At 39.3% G+C, this 18053-nt stretch overlaps 1 protein-coding gene across 6 annotated transcripts in view; it reads left to right on the plus strand.

The window, feature by feature from the left end:
* Nucleotides 1-8436: 8436 nt before the first annotated feature.
* Nucleotides 8437-18053, plus strand: part of LOC113659645 (G patch domain-containing protein 2-like) — a 28467-nt gene continuing 18850 nt past the window's right edge. For 2 of the 6 annotated variants that reach the window (XM_027172543.2, XM_027172546.2), the window contains exons 1-3: nt 8437-8544; nt 10788-11522; nt 17193-17254. In XM_027172543.2, coding sequence (XP_027028344.2) covers nt 10798-11522; nt 17193-17254 — 787 coding nt within the window. In that variant the 5' untranslated portion in view covers nt 8437-8544; nt 10788-10797. Of the gene's footprint in view, nt 8545-10092; nt 10223-10787; nt 11532-17192; nt 17255-18053 lie in introns of those variants that run through there. The other 4 variants (XM_027172542.2, XM_027172545.2, XM_047821576.1 and 1 more) reach the window with 4 other exon arrangements.

Here is an 18053-nt window from a genome sequence, read left to right on the forward strand (position 1 = left end):
GTTCAAGTCCTTTAGTTCCACTTAAGAGAAATCTTAATGCTACAGCATACAAGCTTTGTGGTATCAGTTCAGAAAAGACCCTGATGCAGGTGTGATGGTCAGATGTCCACAAGCCTTTGAGGTGTGTTTAATATAATATCATAATGAAAGCATGTCTTATATCTCAAGCAAAAGTGAAACAAACACCTCAAAAAATGTTTCCTTTAAATCCTTTAGAAATGCTTCATTAATATGGATACAGTGCTTATAAAGCTGTTATGTAGGCTTAATACAAGTTGTCTTTAAATTTTTTTTCTCATCTTTAGTAGAGATACTAGTTTTTGCTGGAGGTCTTTTAAATATACATATACTATATACCTATATGTAGTAAGAAAGTCCAGTGAAAATCTACAGTTGTTCAGGAGCCACAACTTACTGCTTGCAGCCTGCATTATCATATTTGTCTTTTTCTTAAAAGCTATGACTTTTATTTAATTCAGCAGAGCTGCAAGAGTGGAAGCTGCAGGTAGAGTGTACGCATCCAGCCGAGGTCGGGCCCTTAGCACTGTGGCTGAGGGCTGCTTGGCCAGGTTGCTGTGTTGTTTGATTTGTTGTGAGGGATAGAGCAGCAGGATGGAGACGCTTCCAGGCTTTTCCCAGCATGCCCATGGAGAGTGATACTTCCTCTGTCATCTCAGACTCGTGGTGAAGCTGTGCCAGCAAAAGCAGACAACACCCCACTGTTTACCGTGACCATCCCTGCCCACAGTGCAGCTCTACAGGAACACACACTACTTGCATCTGCCTCTTTGAGCATGTGTGTCTCTATGTGTACTGAGCATGCTCAGTAATGTCTGTGTGTATGATGGGTACGATTACGAGACTGATTTAGCTTTTTTTTTTTTTGCACAGGGAGTGTCAATTGTTAATAAATACATTACCTCTCGTTAATAAAGACGATATTTAACAGCAGACATGTAATATGCATTGACAGTCAGTGCTAAAATTACTGGCACCCTTATTTAAAAATCAATAACATATCCACACTATATGTCATTCTAAAGCTAAATTAATATTGACCTAAATAGAGTATATAGGGATGTTGTATAATTTACTGCTTAATAATGCTGGGATTTAATCTCATGACCTGCCAGTAAGTCCAATGCCTCAAGCACTCTCCTGCCTCTAACACAAGAATTTTTTTAAAAATAAGATTTTCAATAATCACATCCTAAAAAATATACAGATAATAATTTGTGCAGTTTTGATATGAATAGACTCCCTTTCTTTGTCTATCTCATTATTTTCCTCAAACTTCCACCTTCTCTGAACTTTATTATTAAACCTTATATCATGGGCATGATTGTGCATAGTGATTTTTTTTTTTAAAAACTTCTAATGTATTATTTTTGACAATTATCTGATAACGGATTATATCTAATTCATATTTTAGGGCCAGTGATTTACTATTTTAAAGCTAATCATTTGAAATCTGTAAATAAGGTGTAAAATTGACATATATAATAAATACACGAATGGGTGAAGACAGTATAGCACCATAAGGGGAGCTAACTGTTTTTTTTCACATCCAGTTTGATATCTGCTTCAATTAGTAGAAGGTCTCTTTACCGCTTATAGATAAAAGCATTGGATCTAACTGTCCAGCACTAAAGACCAGTGATTGGAAAATGACTGGGGTTCTTCTTAGGCTCTTTGTGGATCTCTTATAGATGGCTGTCTGCTAGAGCTGAAGAGTATTGACAGAGACTGTGCTGTAATATTAAGGACAAAGGAACAGTGCAATGATTGTCTTCAATCACTTGATAGGTTCTGTGGTAATCACACACTGGGAAAACTTCCAGGCAAGGAGATTAGCACAGATCTCTTCTACCTTCTCTAAAATCAACTTGGCCTTACCTTTTAATAAAGACTGTATATGCCATGGAAACATAGGATCTAAACATTTGTACATTTCTGTTATGTTTTCTTACTAAACTTGGTTTCTGGTTTATTTTTAATCTCCTGTGTTGGCAGTGAACTCCAACAGGTCTGTGGCTAAAAATACCTGTTGATGATAATGACTGTGATCTCCTGTAGGCTGCTCTCATGAAGGGCCGGAGAGCCACAGATTCTCTGTGTGTGATTGCGATTAGGAGGGTCGAAAAAGAGAGACAAGGGCCTCAGCTCCTTAAGCACTGATGAGTGATGTCAAATAAGCCTTGATTGGCCTTTTAGTCTCTCTCTCTCTCTCTCTCTCTCTCTCTCTCTCTCTCTCTCTCTCTCTCTCTCTCTCTCTCTCTCTCTCTCTCTCTCTCTCTCTCCCCCTTTCTCCCTGTGTATGTTTGTGTGTATTTGATGGTGAGATGGAGCAAAATAGATAAGAGTTGGGTGAATATTGTCTGTGACTTTAATATATGTGTATGTGTGTTGTGTCCATACGTGTGAAAGATGGTCTCCACTGCTGAGCTACTAAATGTATAATCACAGCTGTGATCATGGATATGGTGCTTCACTACCTCCACTCTTCAACCCAAACACCCCCCAATACCCCAATACCATCTTCCTCCCCTTTTCCACATCTTTTCCTTTTGCGCTCTGCCATTCTCCGCCTCCCACCCTCTCTCCCACCCGTGGCCCTGTGCCTGCTCTTCCGCTAACCCCTATGTTCGCAAATCACTTCTTCTCATGTCAGCAGGTAAATTGTTTTGTCCTCCCATTCCCTGCTTTCATTACTTTGTGTAAATTAAGCGATATGTCGTCTACCGGTGCGAGCCACGGATCTTGGTGCTGCCACGCCAAAAGCATGAGATTTGGCATAATAAATGAAGACAAACTGGCGCCAGCACTGCTCCTTCTCTGCACCGACTCGCTTTCATTATTCGCTTAACTTGCCGGAGAAAATGACTTAACCCTGACCCACACATTACGTCCCACATTCACTCCAGATAAAAGCCTTTTTACAGCAGGCCCCCCACAATTTATATTCCACCAAGGAGGCTGCTTCTCTCTGTCACTTTTCCAATCTCGGGCACCCTCAACACACGTCATTAAACTTGTCGTGCCTTCCTGTATTTGTCCATCAGTCCTTCCTTTTACATAAAAGCTGGCAGCATTATTCTTAGCTTTGATGGCGCCAACTCATTTTTCCCTTACGGAATGTTTGATTGGAAGAAATATAGCCACGCTGCAGGCCCTATCTCCTCTTCCCCTCTTCGCTGGTGGAATCATGCTCTTGATGAAATAGTGTTCCCCCGGCAAGAATAATAAAAACAGACTTGTGCATTACGGGCCGCTCTCAATCTGCCAGGCCTGGGCCGTGCCGAAGCAAGGGAGAGTTGACCGAGTTTTATAGGTATATGGGCAGATAAATGGAAAGCAGTGAGCAGCTGGGTTGGAGGCCACAGCCAAGCTCAGCACAGGGTGAAGGCAGGGCCATCATAGCCTGGATGAGTGCTCACACATGGAGTTTTAAGGAAAATGGGATTCTCCATCATGTCCTTATGAGCTTCCTCTCAGCACTATGCCTATAGAAAATGGCAGTGAAATTAATCTTAGACATTTAGCACATTAGAACTTTCAGCATTTTAGCTGAATCATAAACATTGTACAATATAGAGTTCTGTATGAACTTAACAATGAACTTCTACTTGATTTTTTTTTAAACCTGATATATTCTCTGATATAATGTGTGTAAGGAACAGCTTTATAAAAGTATCACTCCACTGACAACATCAACCAACAAAGCTACTTACGTTTCATTGCGGGTCAGTCTTGTTTGCTGATAATGTTGCTCAGGTCCACAGGGAGCTGGTAAGCTATGTATCTGGAATCTGAATGACAGACCACACTAGGATGCATTTTCTTTCTTTCTTTCTTTCTTTCTTTCTTTCTTTCTTTCTTTCTTTCTTTCTTTCTTTCTTTCTTTCTTTCTTTCTTTCTTTCTTTCTTTCTTTCTTTCTTCCACTCATTGATTTAATTTCCTATGGCCTGCTATCCACCAAAATCTTAGTTATGTAACTAATTAATGTCTAATGAGTTCTAGATTTAAAGCATGGAGTCATAATTTTCTATATTACACAAGGGGGCAAGTTCAAATGTAGGGTTCTATATGAATCTGTTTTAATATAGAAGCCCCTTTGGCTCTCTAATTCCTTAGGGATTTATATGGTGGGTCCTATCTCTTCTAAACCTAGTGCAGAAATAGGATTAAACATTATTAAACTGTTTAACTGCTGCCACACACATCCAAAAATGAGGTGAACACACGTCTTACACACCCTACATTATTCTGCCACATTATTCCACCAGGGGCGATTCTCTGGAACGATAGCACCTGTGGTTATTCTATCTGCAGTTGGAAAGTCTTAATCCTAAAACTAATTGTAATTGTGGTTCTAATATTTATGCTGTGACGTGTGAAATGCACATGTTTTCCAAATGACAAGTATATCTTCTACAATTACAGCTTTAAACTGGGATATAGACTGAAATGACATTTCAATGACCATTTAAATTGTCTTGTGTTTCAACCTAAATATGAGTTCTTTCACTTAGCACCGGAGTCTCTAACCAACTCTGTTATTATAGAAAGGATCGTCCAGGGTCAAGGGAGGACAAGGACAAGCGGATTTTAATAAAATATTTTGGTTGAAATCATATGTTTTGTCTGTATTTGAACTGTTTTTGTACGAACAATGAAAAAGAGCTAAAGTAACAGTAAGGGAAAAAATGTGAAGACGCAGTTCCATTTTTTACAATACAAAAGTTTGGCAAGGTCGTTCGTGTCACGTCGCTTCCCAACATCGGCATACAAATACGTTCCCTTGTTCGACGAGTCATGACACGGTGCCTCTTAAAATGATCATTATTACCATTCCAATAGACAGATCTATTTAACAACCTGCTTTTTATCGCATAACAGTGGTATAATAGTGTTGTGCATTTGAAAGGGATTGAAATGCAGCTCCCCCTTCTTGCCGGGGAATGTCTTAGCTTCGATAAAGCCTCGGAGCAATAGATGGAGCAAGGCTGACATCTTCTTAAGAGATGATAGGAGAGCCAAATCAAATAGGATGGAGCAGTCACTCTGTGTGCAGATAGGTAGTTCATTTCACTGGCTCTGTGCTGGCATCCCCAGTGACTCCCTGCCCGGGGAAGATAGCTTACTTGGACTTCATTCATTATTCCAACCCTAGCCCTTTCAGTGCCTCTAAATGCTTGCCTTTTGTTCTAAGCTACGATGTATTTCCTCACTCTGATGAGAATCTCGAAATTTAGGTTTCCAAACCAAGGCACATTATCACTACCTTCTTTTTTATGTAAGAGAGTGGAGTGAAAATCAATTATTTTTTGTGAGACATAATTGGGTGCAAATGAATGAGTTGAGTCTTTTGAAACAATGAATCCTTGGTTATTCTCGTTAAATGTTTTTCTTGCCCCTTGAGGTAAGATGTGTGGTTAGGATTTTTAAACAGTTTCAAAGCAATAACTTTGTTAACACTTGCAAGTTGGCTCACTTGTGCTGCAGAATTCTCTTAAGAGCTTTCACTGATGAACTTTGTCAGTTTGCTGATGCCTATTATTACTAAAGACACAAAATCTGTTACCAATGTTCAGATTAAGAGTAATCTGATGTTCAGATTAAGACAGATGTTCATAATTTTGCACAGTTACTCATAACGCTCATGACACACAACACTTTTCAACACTATATAATTCGTATACGGACTGAGTGATTTGTGCCTAATCCAACTATTGGCTTTAGATGCTATATCTGTTTTTCCTCCTGCTGTGTTGTTCTTGCTTCTGGTCTTGATTTTTGTGGTGTATACTAAACTTTGAATAAAAATTGTATTCCATTTAATGCAGGTGTCAAATAAATTAATATAAAATGTAATATAAAATATTATATAAACAATTTACATATTTTATTTTAGGGTGTAATTTCATGCACACATTTTAAATGAAACTTTAAGTCATAGATGAAAAAGGAAATACATCATATGGTCCTTGTCTAGTTAGCTAAATGATTGAACCTTCAAGAAATTAAATTCAGATGTATGTTAATCTGTGTAAACACACTGTTTTTACAGCTGCTGTTTTTCTGTTTTCTTTGTATTTAGGTCGTGTGTATTAGGTGCATCATATTAGATGCTTTGTGAGCCACTCATACAATACTATTGCTTGTATAGAGCTTAATAAGCTGAGGAATTACAAAGACAATGAATATGAAAAAAAGGATCACCTGCCCTGGCTTGGTTGATGTAATGACAAGAAATTATTAAGTGGGAAGAGATAATGAATATTAACCACCTTGTGAAGCATGCTCTGACCTGATGGGTTAAATTGAAACTGTGTATCCTGAGGGGCAAGCTTCCTAAATTGCTAATTATTAGTCCTAAAAGGGACATGTTTGTGATCTGTAGGCCTGTGAAAAGGTAGGTGTTGAATAAACCGGCAGAGGAGGCCTCTCTATGTCTTTAGGCTGGATTCTCCCTAGGTGCTCTGGCTCGTCTTAAACAATGAGGGCCCATGAGCGTGCTGGTCCCGGGGGCCCGGCTGAGCCGAGGCCTGGGGGCTGGGTACTGAGGGAGCCACTCTCCACCACTAAATGTGGAAGGGACAGATAAGGGCTTAGCCGCTCACTGAGGCCCACTCCCAGGAGCCCAGGGGAAAATTTGCAGTTATTAAGAGGAAGATGATAGCGATTAAATGGTCTTTGTGCTCTTGTTCCCTGAGTTTCTTTTCCCATTTTATCCCCTTCTCTTATTTGGTGGGTGTATATGTGAGTGGAGTGTGGAGTTTAGCTTCATCTGAAAACTGAAAGTAGTTATTACTGCTACAGTACAAATTACATTTTTTCTGCTACTTTGCTTTTATAGATACACAGGCTTTAAGAGAAATCTCATGAGTGTACCGCAGCATGCATAGGCTAATTTCTAGTTTCTTATTAATGAGATACACTAGTCCCTCAAGACTGTTCAGTTAACAAAGTCTGTCAACTCTTTTCCTAACACTTATTTTTTTCAGATTATCTACAAAACTCACCACTGGATTTGATTATTGACTGCTGTTATTGGGAAATAGTATTAATCAATTATACCAGGATTTTAATTATAGTGAGTACAACATGTATTACACTGTAGACAGAAAAGCTAACATGTGTATAAAGCTTAATAAATCACCAATAAAAACCTTAACCTTTGACTAGTTTAGTTCTTGTTACTTAGAAATTGTACCCTAGTATCCAAATGGTGGAATTTGGGTGTATTCATGAAATCCCATAATGCATTGCTGCAGGTTAGTGCCTAAATTATGTACAGTAGAGGGTAAAGAATGAAATATAAGCATAATGCGCATTATCATGTGTAGGGTCAAGTGAAAAGGGCACTATTCTGGACACAGAAAGGTTTTAGGTTATAGGTTTTTCTTTCTATTTGAGTGAAAACAGATCTGTTTTTGGATTTGATCTTTTACAATCTTCAGAATGGATCTGCGAAGTGCATTTGAAGTATATATAACCTAATAAACAAAATGCTTATTGTAATTGTTATACTTCTGCACTCGTGAATAACTTTCTGCTGCTGTGAAGTCACACATGGATACATGAAAGATTTCTGTTACCAAAAACAGTTTCTTCAGTAGATACCTGTAGACTTGTATCTTGCAGAACTGCCAAACATTGTCTTTTAACACATTTATTATTGTTTATTGACATGGTAACCTCTGGTTTGCTCATGACATAAATGTCCATGCAGATTTCTGTAAAGCTGCTTCTTGACAAAACTATAAAACAAATGTAGGCATTACAAATATATTATTTGGAATCTCACCCCCAGTTCCACCCATATGAGGATGAGGTCCCCTTTGAGTCCGGTTCCTCTCAAGGTTTCCTCCTTACCAATTTAAGGGAGTTTTTCCTTGCCACTGCTGCCTAAGTCACCTCAGACTTGCTCATTGGGGATAAATAAATAAACACATACATACATACACACTGTGAACTATATATATCTTAATTTTTTTACTATATTAATTCTTTTTTCTCCTTATGTTTAACTTGTGTTCTATGTTTATGTTCTGTAAAGCTGCTTTGAGACGAAGCCCATTGTAAAAAGCGCTATACAAATAAACTTGAATTGAAATTATACATATACATATATACATATATATGTATAATAATAATAATAATAATTATTATTATTAGTATTATTATTATACATATGTATATACACATATATACATTCCATATATAATAATAATAATAATAATAATAATAATAATAATAATAATAATAATAATAATAATAATTATTATTATTATTATTATATATATTATAATTATTTAATTGTACATTTTCTGTTTGAACAATACCGTGGGAGGTTTATTTGAGGTAATAACTTAATTTAACTCATTTTAAATTTACATTGCAAACAAGGTACTCGATGGAAACTGTAAAAAAAAAAAAAATAAAATAAAATGGAGAGTGGCGGAAGTGACGTCATCGGCGGGGCGGAAGAGCTGTAGGTGCTTTCTGCTGTCAAAACAAAAAAAACAGGAACTGCGACGGTGAGTGACAAACAATGCAAAGATTTAGCATTTAAAAATCTCTAAAGAACCGTTTTATAATGATTTTATATAGCCTTTAATCTGCATAATGACGCTAACTGACTGCTGACAGATAAAAGACAGATAATTGTTTCTGTTCAAAGCTTTTAGTGTAACAGACAGAGGTGTGTATAAAATATAACGTTTTTATACATCTCATGTAGCTCCTCGTGTCGTAAACAGACATTATCTCTGTTGTAAATGTAAAAGCTGCCAGATGATCAGTAGAAATGAACCGCTCACGTTTCTCTTATTGTGTTGTTGTTGCCAGATGAGTTAGTGAGTGTCATAAACATACAGATGTCACACATACTCTGTGTGTGTGTGTGTGTGTGTGTGTGTGTGTGTGTGTGTGTGTGTGTGTGTGTGTGTGTGATCCCGGCTGAAGGACACTGACTGCTGATATGTAATCTATATGCGGCGTGCTTTTGTTTTGCTCTTTCACTGAGTGACGTCACGCACTACGTCATTAGCTCCGCGTGCAGCATCAGTGGGACACAGACATGAGAGTGAGGAGCTCACATGAATATAATGCTAAAAACAACTGCTCCTGTGGGGTTATGACGGTGATGTACAACCGTGTATGGTTAAGGAGAGTGGAACAAAATAGCAAAATATTTAGCTTTTAATGGTGTTGTGGTAGCCTAGTGGTCAAAGTGTTGGACTAATGATTGGAAGGTCATGAGTTCAAGTCCCAAGTCATGAGTTTGAATCCTGGGTCATGAATCATGAGTTTGAATTCTGGGTCATGAGTCATGAGTTTGAATCCCGGGTCATGAGGTCATAAGTTTGAATCCCAGGTTATGAGGTCATGAGTTTGAAGTCCCAGGTCATGAGGTCATGAGTTTGAAACTCAGGTCATGAGTCATGAGTTTGAATCCTGGGTCATGAGGTCATGAATTTGAATCCCAGGTCATGAGGTCATGAGTTTGAGTCCCAGGTCATGAGTTTGAATACCAGGTCATGAGTTTGAAACCCAGGTCATAAATCATGAGTTTGAATCCTGGGTCATGAGGTCATGAGTTTGAATCCTGTGTCATTAGGTCATGAGTTCGAATTGCAGGTCATGAGTTTGAATCGCAGGTCATGAGTTTGAATCCCAGGTCATGAGTTTGAATCCCAGGTCATAGGGTCATGAGTTTGAATCTCAAGTTCACCAAGCAGCCATTGCTGGGCCCCTGAGCAAGGCCCTTAACCCTCAATTGCTCAGTTATATAAATTGAAATAATGTAAGTCACAATGGATAAGTCACTCATGTCTGCTAAATGATGTAAAGGTCTTAACAATAAATTGTGTATATATATATATATATATATATATATATATATATATATATATATATATATATATATATATATATATATATATATATAGTCAGACCATAGTCAGACGTACAGTATGTGGATACCTGATAGTTGTATCAGATGTGTTTGTATGCTGGTTTTCACTAGAAGGGCCAAAGCATGTTTTAAAATGATTATGCCATCTGCGTACACAGTGAGGACCATAAAGACATGGTTTGTCAAGAGTTGATTGGAAGTTGGATTAACTTCCTAAAAGTCACCACTTTTGGGATGAACTGGAACGCAAATCCAAGATAATCCAAAATCTCATGGAACGCCTTCCAAGAAGTGTGGAGGTAACTGTAACATTAAAGGAGGAACAATTCTTTGTTAATAACAGTGCTTTTGAAATGGGAACACATGGGTAAGCCGGTCAGGTGTCCACATACTTTTGGCCATATACTGTAAGAGAAAGTGTCTGTAATAAAATACTAAAAATGTGTGGATGCTCTTACTGTGAAAAAGCAGCAGTCTGAAACAGTGTGAAACACGATGCATAGCCCATCCATGTAAAAACCAGAGACACTGGGAAGAAAGAAAAAAAAAGTTTTGCATCACCAACAACCACCAAACAGGATGAAACAATCTCTGCCTCATTCAGTTGTTTTGTGTTGCGGTTTGATCACTGTTTGAGAGTGATAAAGAAGGAGCATCTGTGATGCTAACCTCAATTTATCTATAAACTAAACACACAGTGCTATACTGTTGTCTGGTGCTGCAGGCAAATTTCACATAAACCTGCTACAATGTGTGGAGCAGAATGCTTGTTACATCTATGGTGCTTCTTAAATAGCAATATTTCCATATGTAGAAACATCTCAGTGAGTATTTCATTAACACTGATTTTCCTTTTCCCATTAGCCTTACAGATATGGAGGAGCTGGTGCAGGACCTGGTGTCTGCATTGGAGCAGACCTCAGAGCAGGCTGAGCTAGATGATCTGTGGCAGGAGATGGTGCTCAGGCCACTGCAGCATCGGCGTCAGGTTCGCAGACGGAGGGGCCGCAAACGACGCTGTGATTTTGAGCACAGCCTTGGCCTCAGTGAGGCATCCGAGTCCAGTGTGGATGAAGCCTTTGCAAGAGAACAGAGACACGGTGCTGCAAGAGCTGTGGCCATAGCAGCAAGTCCTGTGCTGGCTTCTAACCACAGTGATTCAGATGACACACTAATAGTCAAGCGCTGGACTCCTTCATCACTGTCCTTCCGTACCAGACAGCATTCCTGGCCAGAGTCGGACTCATTCACTGAGAACACACCAGGAAGACCTCTGCGCAGACGACGCAAAGTCAAACGCATGCCGCCAAATGTAAATGTGAACATGCAGCAGAGATTTAGAGTGTGTGGACTGGAGAGAGCGGAACAAACACATCGTCACTGTCATCACCATCATCATCACCACCATCATCATCATCATCATCATCAGAGGTCCTATAAGAAGCAGAGACTGAACCGACTGAAAAAGCGCTCCGGGGGCTGGTCTAAGCAGGATGGCGGCTCTGTGGGGGCCGGAGTGGGAGGGATGTCTCAGGAATGCTGGAAGGACAAGATCCTGCGCCAGGCCAAGGAGAAGAAAGAGGCGTCTGATGAAAACATGTCAGAATGGTATTTTAAAAATATTTAAATATTTAAACAGGATTGTCCTTTTTTTAAAAAAAAAGCAAAAATATTACCATCTACAGTACTGGATACAGCAGGATAAAGCAGTGACTGAAGATACAGTAAATGAATGAATGAATGAATGAATGAATGAATGAATGAATAAATGAACATCAAAATGTATTAAGTGCAGTAAGCAGTAAAAAAAAACATAATCATCAGCTATAAAAGGAAATCACCTGATAGGCTGTTCATACATAGAGATTTGAGCTTTCTTACCTTTCATTTATTTAGGTTAATTACTTATATATTTACTGCAATTCCTACGATTTTAGGAAAATATAAGCTTGGAAATCTATACCAGTCACTGTAATACAAAAGACATAAAACAAAACAAGTGAGACAGAATTGATATAAAACCTTATGATGACTTTAGCACAGCACTGTATATAAAATTGTGTTTTTATAGATCGAGAGTATAATTTTACACAGCGGAACTGTTTTTTCCCCCTTGTTCATTTTAGTGATTAAGCTTGATAACAACTCTGGCAGCGATCATAAAAGTGAAGACATTTAAAACAGTCTAGAAGCTCCCCTAAATCTCACTGTCAATAGGCAGCGTGGCCTCATTGCACCATAATTCATACAGGCATCAATTCATCAACCGGATAGGTATTAAAAATGAAGGCCATAAGGCATATAGTCCTCTGTTGCTGTGGTGATCAGTCCAGGGAATTTTCTGTTGCTTGTTGCCTCTTAGCTACAATTAGCTTAGGATGCCTTCTTTCTAAAATTACAAATAAGATGTTTGGTATTGTATTGATCAGTGAGAAACGAAGTTTTAATAGAATCCTAGTTAATTAAATTTGAGGTGAAGTTCATAGCTGAGTCTCCCACCTCCCACCTGCACTAGTGAGGATGATGTGTGTCACATAAATGTCTGACGATTGACTTTGACTCAGTGAATTATTTCGGTGTCAATGGAGACCCTCAATTTACTTAACTCCACTGTTAGAAACTTCAGAGGTGGCTGGAGCGCAATCTGTCACTGAAAGCGTGACGTTCGATATCTCGCCCAGGGTTACGCTAAGGTGCGTTAGCATAAGAAATCTCTTTAGTAATATATTGGAACAGACTGTAGAAGCTGTTGTATATTTTAGAGGCTTTTGTTTTTACTTATTATTACCGGAATTTACTTTTATGTTTTATGCTTTTTCCATTAGCACACAACATTAGAGAATATATCTCCCTGCTTCTTCTCAGACCCCCGTAGCCCTTCCTCAGATCCATGATGATGTAATTATCTGTGGGTTGGTTTAAAGGAGAGAGTGAAGCGTCAGCAGCAGCCAATAATGGGCAGACAGCTGGCTTTACATCTTCTACTTTAATTTGTGCTGACCCCATGTGGCCTCTCGATGGTGCTTGTTTTCTTATTTTATGGAAAAATCAATACGTCTCATGACAGAAAACAGCTCCGGAGAAGAAATAAATGGGAACACTGTGTCGCCCTGTCAATCATTTCTCGCTTACACTTGTGCCCCTCGTGCCTGATGGCCGTGCGTTTGGATTGGATGGGAGTGCTGCAGAGAAGTGTTCTGATGGCGTTAGAATTTAAAGCCAAGCTTGTCCGAATCACAATCAGAACTGGACAAGGATGGAGGTTTTGAAAGTCAAACAACTGAAGTTTCACAGGATAGCCAATGCATTTTAAAATGCAAATAACAGCTCTACCCTTAGGGTCATCTCACACACACACACACACACACACACACACACACACACACACACACACACACACACACACACACACACACACACACACACACACTGTGAGGCCAGATGTTAGTTTTAAGCATGTGGTGTATGTGAGTTACCGCTCATCTTCCCTCTTGGCCCTAGTATACAGACATTGTCCAGAATTTCCTTAAACCAATCCAAGTGTGTGTGAAGCAGCTGTTGGCAGCTCCAGCTGGGCCGTACGTCCTTAAATAGACCGGCTTTGGGCCCAGTGCATGGCGTACCACCTGGTGTTCATTCTGGCCTGCCCAGAAGGCAGACCGCACCTGTAGGTACACAGACCCTCACCAGCACTGCATCTCTGGCACTGAGCGACCTCTCCTTAATTTAGGAGAGCCAGCCGACTGTGAATCTGCATCCCTTTAGTTACATTTAACTCTCAGTACGAACTGTCATCATAAAGCACGTGTTTGTATGCAGTGGACTGCTGCCCAGTGTTGCCAGGATAGGCTGCGTATTCACCGAGGACGCTTACCACGATAAAATGGTTACTAAAGATTAATGAATGGATTCATTTAGTTATTTAGAAAATATATCTAGGACAAAGATTGTGAACTTTTTCATTTAGGTGAGTCAATTTCAAAACTTATGGACTTATTGTGACAAAAGGACAGTTATATACTTTCGATGTTTTTCGATCACAAGCAGTTTAGTTTTTAATTGCGGATTTTTATTTTCCTGGAGTCTGCACCATGTAGTTATTAAAAATGAGACTCGCTGTCTCAGATTTCCCAATCACCTAATCCCTGAAAAATAGATCCTAGTTTTTAGGTTAAGGTTGGATCGACTGAATTTCTTTTTTTTTTTAAGGTAAACAGACAAATTATCCAATTAAAAGGCCTAAAAAGATGGTATAAAAATATATTATCTATTTATCTTTTTATTTTTTTTTTATACAGTCAGTCATCCGATTTTTTTCCTTTCAGAGACACGGAGTCCAGATTCATGAGTTACATGTTAGTATAGGTTGTGTTATTAACTTTCTGTTCTGTAGCAGCTTTCACTTGTCATTACTTCACAAATTTTGATTTGGGAAAGTAGGCAAGGAGTTCGGGATTGTATTCCAACTTGCCCAAGTTCTTTTTCATAAATCCCTGAGACTAATCCAATTATCTATGTTGAGGGAGGCTGGAAGAGCCTTTTAATCAGACACTTTTAGAAGAGGGAATGGTGTCAGAATGGGTCTGTGTGTTATCAGCGAAACACCCCTCCTAGTTTTCTGTCTTTGTTCTGGAGAGCAGAATAAGCCAGTGCTCAATGACTTGCCAGTGCGCAGTAATCTCACCCTAAACTGGCCTATTGGTCTCAAGAGGGTGGGATTATATCCTATTGATTACACCCTCTCTGAGAAGTGCTTTTTGGGCTCACCTCCCCAGGATGTATGTAGACAGTGAGACAAGAAGGGGAAGAGATTAGCTCATTTAAGGCAAGCTGTTGGTGAGACGTCTTCCTAATGGTCCTGGGCTGTGTGCAGGAATTTTGATGATAAATCAGATGTCAGTATGAGCGTTGTTTGAGCATGTATTATTCATCTTTGTATTTGTTGATGCATAGTTTTACTTAACACAAGGCAAGACAGAGACGGATAAACTGAGTTAAAAGTTCTCCCACTGAAGGTCATGTTAGGGGGGAAGGGAGGCTCCTACATGCTGAAAGAAAAATGTTATTTTCAATAATGCATGGCATTAATTAGCTACTACTTAATGGAAACCGTTTCATATTGGCAGCGAGCCTCTCAAGGCAACATCACATTACACCTTTAATAATGTTTAATACTTAATGCCCGGTCCTAATTAATTGTTTATATTGTACCTATCATTCTTCTTCAAAATGAGCACACTTCTTCCTCTTCTTTGCCATTCAATCACGTCAATAGAGATTCAGTTCCACTTGGATCTCTAATGATACACTTGTCACTTAAATGTGCTCGTGTCCAAAACAGTTGGGTTTCTTGCACACGTCAGCTGTGTATCGCTCGTGAAACCGTTAAAGGTATATAGTAAAGACAGTTGAGAAGTTTTTGTTAATTTACATTTTGAAACTCAAAACCACCCGACTATTCATTTCCTCTTTAATGGATCACGGTTATGAACGAATTAAACAGTCTCTATAATGGTATACGTGTTTCTGGGTGTGACCAGACCAGCATGTTGTTCTCTCGTCACCAGTCTCGCAACGCAAAGGATGAACAGTAACCATCTTTCTCTTGTTGACATGGAAGCACAGCAACGATGCTCATCCTTTCTTCCAGTAGCAGCTGAGGAGTGTGTGTGTATTTGTGTATGTGTGGACATGCACATGTGTGTGCTTATCCAGAAGTTCTGGGCTAAGCCTTACTCTCTTGAGACCATGACCCCCCCTCACATCTGCTTCCTGGGTGTGTGAGGGTGCGGCAGTGCGGAGGCCATCTGCTTCTAGTGATGCATGGTGTGCCGGTATGCTGGGCCGCCCGGCGCCCAATATGGTGAAGTCCTGCATCAGCAAGTGTGTGACCCACACCAACCTCTCTCCTCATGGTCAAGGTCAACTCTGATCAGCACGTGGCAAACTGCGGAGCAGATGCGTCTGTCAGCTCCTCCCAGGGCTCACGACTCACCCCCTACGTCTTAGATGATATGGACTGAGAAGATGCAACTGACAAAAGTGCTTAAACTGTATGTCAGATTATACGTTTTGGGCTATCAGAATTAATACTAACATTTATCCTGGTTTTCTATTCATATTTAGAATTTTTTTTTAGAATAAAATTGATTTATATTAGTTTTTCATGCTATAGAATGGTATCAAAGCATTTTCTAACAGTGCATAGTATTTAGTATTAAAAAAAAAATACAAAGGAGGAAAAAGGGTATTTATTCTGAAATGACATGAATGTTGGTTCTATAAAGTCTACAACTGTTTGAAGATTTCATTTAAACAAATGTAATCTGTCCGGAAATAACGCAGAAAACGATTGTAACCGTATCATTAGCAAAATATACATGATGTTTTGTTTATTGTATTGACAATGTAGATGAGACAAAGAGTATAAAAGATTAAAAAGTCCAGCGACATTAGGAAGTATTTTCTGTAAGACTGAGTAATGTTAAGCTATAAATCTGACTGCATCACATACACAGTTTGGAGTCTTACATTTCTAGGCCTTACACCAGTGTTCTGGATCCACTGTGGTGCTGCTCACAACAAAGCTTTGAGGCTTAGTGGTTGAATGAAAGAATTTGATTGTTGTTGTTATAGAACATGACCACAGAGCTGTAATTGTCTGATCAATGCATCTGCACTGCGTCTGCTTGGTACGACAGTTCGGTGCCAGTATTCCGAGGCTGGAGTGAATCTGTTTCAGATTTCTGCTGTGTGCCGTTGCTCCAGGCCTTAGTGTCGCTAAGAACAGATGTTGTCCAGTTGTTGCATGAGCCAGAGGCCCGAGGTCCATTCTGTGCATGAGCACTTCTCAGCAGACGGTGAAAGCGGGAGGGGAAAAAAAAAAATCTGGTGCATTGCTGTCATCCTTAGAAAAGGCTGAGCAGATTAGATTGGAGTTGACAGGGAGGGATATTCAATTAGATTGGGCATGTCACTCAAGAGCTTCGATCCGCAACTGTACCTGCCCCTCCCCAGCTTCTTTGCCTTTTTGCTCTCCAAAGCAAGGACCATGTCTGCCACATTTGATCTGATTCCACTTCGTATTATTCCTTTTTTTTTTTTTTTTTTTTTAAAGACACTTTAGGCTGATGTGAAATTCTGAAAAGATGGTCTGTCACTGTATATGTGCAGTTTAATGGGCCTGTTAATTAAAAGAGCAGAAAAATGAGAATACTGCGAGGTAAAGTAAAGATTAGATCATAAACTCTGTTCTCTGTTTTCCTGTAGTGAGACAAGCAGCGTGTGCAGCAGTGACCCAGGGCTTTTCACCAATGATGAGGGAAGGCAAGGTAGGAATACTAGTTTTGTGTACAGTATATCATTGCATGAATATCATCATTGACAAAACAGACATCGATTATTTGTTAAGATTAATTGGTTAAATGATGCTCTTTTGAAAGCATTTTTTAATATTTGTTTTGATTTCTATTTGTCTAGTTTTTTTTTGTAATTCTGTAGCTATAATCTGTAGTATTAATGGTATATTACAATAACTATAATTATCAAAGAAATATTAAAATCTCTTATTACTGGAACACTAATTGAGGTGCATATTGCCTTCAAACACATGATGATAGCATGATAACTTTTTTGAATGCGTATTGTTTTAAATCAGGAAGTTCCTCTACTTTAACCAAACCAGCCATACATGAGGAACTGTATGATTACCAAACCAATCATACCAGAAAATGTTCTTTAACATAACAAGGAAAAACAAATAGGATAATGTCGCTGTGTTGCCTGATTGCTGTGGGTGGCACTCACCGCGTGCCCATGCGGTTCTAATGAGAAGTTGTCATGTAGTGCTAATGAGCGCTGAAGGCTTTGCTAATCTCATTAGGTGTGGAGGTGCTAGGCATCCTCTGATTTAACAGTTGTCACTACACCTTGACTGTGAGAGGCATGGCCTTGCTGTGTAGCTGACTGACAGGTCCACAGAGACCACTATATCTGTGTGTGTGTGCGTGTGTGTGTGTGTGTGCGTGTGCGTGTGTGTGTGTGTGTGTGTGTGTGTGTGTGTGTGTGTGTGTGTGTGTGTGTGTGTGTGTGTGTGTGTGTGTGTGTGTGTATGTGTGTGTGTGTGAGGTG

Source organism: Tachysurus fulvidraco, chromosome 12 (assembly GCF_022655615.1).
Source record: "Tachysurus fulvidraco isolate hzauxx_2018 chromosome 12, HZAU_PFXX_2.0, whole genome shotgun sequence".
Taxonomy (NCBI): domain Eukaryota; kingdom Metazoa; phylum Chordata; class Actinopteri; order Siluriformes; family Bagridae; genus Tachysurus; species Tachysurus fulvidraco.